The sequence below is a fragment of the Abramis brama genome (assembly GCF_963993115.1).
Source record: "Abramis brama genome assembly, chromosome: 4".
Classification (NCBI taxonomy): Eukaryota; Metazoa; Chordata; class Actinopteri; order Cypriniformes; family Leuciscidae; genus Abramis; species Abramis brama.
The window spans coordinates 38,751,709-38,755,590 of record NC_139966.1 but is presented as its reverse complement, the minus strand read 5'-3'; the positions used below and the strand labels follow the sequence as shown (position 1 = coordinate 38,755,590).

At 34.3% G+C, this 3,882-nt stretch overlaps 1 protein-coding gene across 1 annotated transcript in view; it reads right to left on the bottom strand.

Annotated features, from left to right (window-relative positions):
- Positions 1–1,504: 1,504 nt before the first annotated feature.
- The window catches only part of taf3 (TAF3 RNA polymerase II, TATA box binding protein (TBP)-associated facto), a 48,216-nt gene continuing 45,838 nt past the window's right edge, over positions 1,505–3,882 (bottom strand). Inside the window, exons 5-7 of the mRNA XM_084111745.1 lie at positions 3,636–3,882; positions 2,835–2,941; positions 1,505–2,116 (exon numbers count right to left, since the gene is read on the bottom strand). The exon at positions 3,636–3,882 is cut by the window's right edge and continues 9 nt beyond it. Of these exons, the coding sequence (XP_083967871.1) occupies positions 2,002–2,116; positions 2,835–2,941; positions 3,636–3,882 (469 nt within the window). The 3' untranslated portion in view covers positions 1,505–2,001. The remainder of the gene's footprint in view (positions 2,117–2,834; positions 2,942–3,635) is intronic.

The following is a 3,882-nucleotide window of genomic DNA, read 5'->3' as shown; positions in this document are numbered from 1 at the left end:
TACACTATTATTAAAGGTAACAAGCAACACATTTGAATACAATTGCATATAAGGAAGTTTTTATGATCATATAAAGTTATAATAATAACAACTGTTAATTGTATAAGAGTAAAATTAATATGTAATATAGTGCTTTTTTTTTTTACTCCTCTCTGGAGTAGGCCTACATTTTTCTCGTTATTAATGGACATTGAATGGCTTTTCTGAGGTAAATGTAACGTGGCATATTGTTAATCTTTTTTATCAGTGGTTGAAAAACTAATTGAGCAATTACAAGAGACATGATACATTAAATGGTTCTTTTAACATCCCCTTTGACGTTAAATCATGTTTATTTTGTACTGTTACAAGTAGTAGTAGAGGAAGAGATGACCATTCACGTGCTAACTGAATGCTTGACAATACGATGCGACGATGCGTCACGCCACATTAGTGCGCCAAAACGTTATTTATTGTTTGAATTTCGTAATAAAACTTTCGTATTTCGTATTAAAAATTTGAAAGCTGAGACTTTGTTTCATATAAAAAGTAACCTGCCCTGTCTTGTCTGTTCACTCCTTGTCCGTGTCCTCTTTGTTCCACGAACCGCGATGTTTGTTTATGGATGTATGGCGTGAGAACAATGTCAAATGCCTGATGCTAAATTCGTTAGCGATGGCAAAGGAGCTACTAATGAGCATAACCGATGTCCATCGCATATGCAGATTAATCTAAAAAAAATAAAAAAAAATAAAAGCACTTCTCTCTAACATTTGTAAAAACGCCAACAAAAATAAATAACTAGATACGCTAGCTTACCATAAAAGTTCGTAGATATCGCCGTCATTTGTTCATGTGACGTTCGACATAAAGCCCATGGTATCTATAAACAAATGCTTCAAATTATATATATATATATATATATATATATATTTTTTTTTTTATCATTTTAGTGTTTACATGTGAAAAGTTCACTTGTTTATTTTTCTGTGAAATAAATTGCATTGCTTTGACACTTTATGCAACACCAGACACTTTTTAAAGTGTAAACAAATTTTTTGGGGCCACTGTAAGCTGAAACCATTAATTTTTTTGCTAGGAGAAGAATGACATGGCACTTACCTTGCAAGGATGTTGTACACGCAACATATCATTTTTCAATAAACAATGCCCATCTCTCTGGTTATGTTTTTTTTATTTATTCAATGTGTTCTTGAAAAAACATTTCATTGCATAACTGACACTTCATTTATCATATTTAACTCACTGCAACCTTTTATGGCAATATAAAAACATTTTCACTATGGTTCCCAAAGATCATTTGAGAGAAATGACAAAAAGCAGAATATACAGAAATAGGTCAAATAATAAAATACATTTAACCTTTTATTTATTATTTTGGCAGTGCTTATGAAAATCTTATGTTAAGATTACAGTGACTGATTTAGCATTTGTTTTTTTTCTGAATGAGTGGACTACCTATCTGTACACTCCCACCCAAACGAACGACAAGACAACCAAACAATAAGATGTGAAAAAGCAACTTTTAATTAAATCCATAGTAAAATGAAACTGCACCTCCAGTCAAAATCAATCAGAAGAACGATATTAAAAGGCAGATTATAGTACAGAATGTTTTTTTTTCTTCTCCTGGGTGATTTGATGAATGAGCACATAACATGGAACAACCTTTAAATGAGGGCGAACTGAGAGGTTCATTTCAACACACATCTACTGAACAATCATGAGCTCGGTACAAAGATCATATAGACATACTGTACGATCCTCCACATAAAAAAGTAACATATACAACATTTGAAATTTTCATTTTTAAAAAATACATTATGATACCGGACACTGAGTTAAGTTAACCAAGTTAAAAGAAGGGCTGGGTGAAAAACAAAAAAACAACAAAAAAACAAACAAACAAATGCAGCAAAATAGAGTTAAGGCGAAAACAGATGAGCACGGAGACGGGAGAAAAAAAAAGAAAAAAAAAAGAAAAAAAGAAAGAAATGTGGGTCAGTGCGCTTTGCGTTTCCTTTTTTTTGTCTTCTTGTCTTTCTTCTTGCCAGCGCATTTCACACAGAACCACGACTGGTCCTCCGGAGGGGCGGCTAAAATACCCACACATGGCCTGAAGGAGAGAGAAAGAGATCGATGAGTCTCACTTACAAGTTGTTTGTCATGATACCGATCTATATCATTCAACTGTACGTGCCAAGTTTGCACTTTTCATATATTGGTACATAAATTCAAAATGGAGATTCAAAAAAGCACGTTTTTTACATATAAAACTACTTGATCATTCTCAGCATCGAAATATCAGCTTTCATCATGAAAGAGACACAATTTGTTCTCACTATGTGTGTGTATTTTTGATCTGTAAGCGAAACGCATCAAAAAGATGAGTCCCAAAAAAGCTTTACAGTAATGCCAGGCAATCTAGGCTCTTTATTTTTTTTTTTTTGATTGGCACTTCCTCTGATTTACTTTGTGTTGAAGTGTGTGTGGCTCTTGAAATGGCATGAAAGAGAATTAGTGTAAAATAAAACAACTTTATTTAATCAAAACATACTGCATTTTGAGCTTGTATGTCAAAAAAAAAAAAAAAGGAAGTGTCTTGTGCACCACACAAGAGGAATAAGATGAAAAGACAATTGCTTGACTTCTCCTGAAGTCAAGATGAAATCATAACTGAGACAACTTCCTTATAGATAAAACGTCCCATCTACATTTCTTTCTGTAGAACACAATCTGTTTTCCTTGGAATTTATGTCACATTCCAGAAAAAATTAAATAAAATCATTGTTTGGTGAGTGTGTAATGTAAGAGAAGCTGGAAAGAGCTTTTACCAGTGATACCAGTCGTCACACTCGTCACATCCGATCATGGGACTGCCGTCATCAGGTTTATTACATCCCGGACAAATCCAGATCTGATTACCCCATTCATCTCGAATCTGTGATGAACAAACATAAGAATCAATATATTAAATCAAACGAATTTGGAAGTGTTACATCTGGCAATGGTCAAAAAGGAAAGTAAAAACAAGTGTTATTATATGTCAAATCCTCTATCATTTCGAGTTTAAGGTCAGAATAAACCGTTCTTTTAAATTAAATATATAATTAAATGTGTTAGATATGCATTATGTTTTCAATGCATTTATAAGCATTTCGTTCTCAATTATGAAATGTATGTTTGAATTAATCTACTTCAAATAATGCCTAAAAATAATTAACGACAACAATTTGTAATTCTGTGCATAAAATTCAAAATGTGTTTCTTGGTCAAAGCAAAGGTCAAACTGATGAAGGAAGGAAGTCACACATGATATTTATAAAAAACGAATAACTTCTTGTACCTTTAGCTTAGCTATAAAAGGGAAAGTTTCATCTTTAAATTCTGATTGGAAGAGCCACACAAAACCTGATACACATCTTTAGAACTGTATTGCCGTATTGTATAATTGCATGACAACTGTAAAAAACATAAAAGTAGAATTATTTATTGTGTTATTATTTATTAAGATATAAACATAAATATAAAAAAAATATATAATTTTTTATGAATAAGAAATATATAAATATTAAATAATTTTTAAAATGAATACAATACAGTCATTCATTCTCGTGTGTATATTTGAGACTTACCACGTATGCACTGACGGTCTCTGTGACGACGCTGCACCCCCGTGCCTTGGCCTGGCTGGGTGGCGTCTGAATGGGGGCGGCTGGGGGCGCAGGGGGCAGGACGGGAGGAGGGCGGGGTGGAGGTGCTACAGGTGCCGGGGCAGGTGGGGGAGGAGCTGGAGGGGAACGCATCCGAGCTCCTGGACCCGACCTGGCCACTGGGGTCCGTGGTGGAGGAGGGATGGGTTCCGACTCTGGGACCACTTTA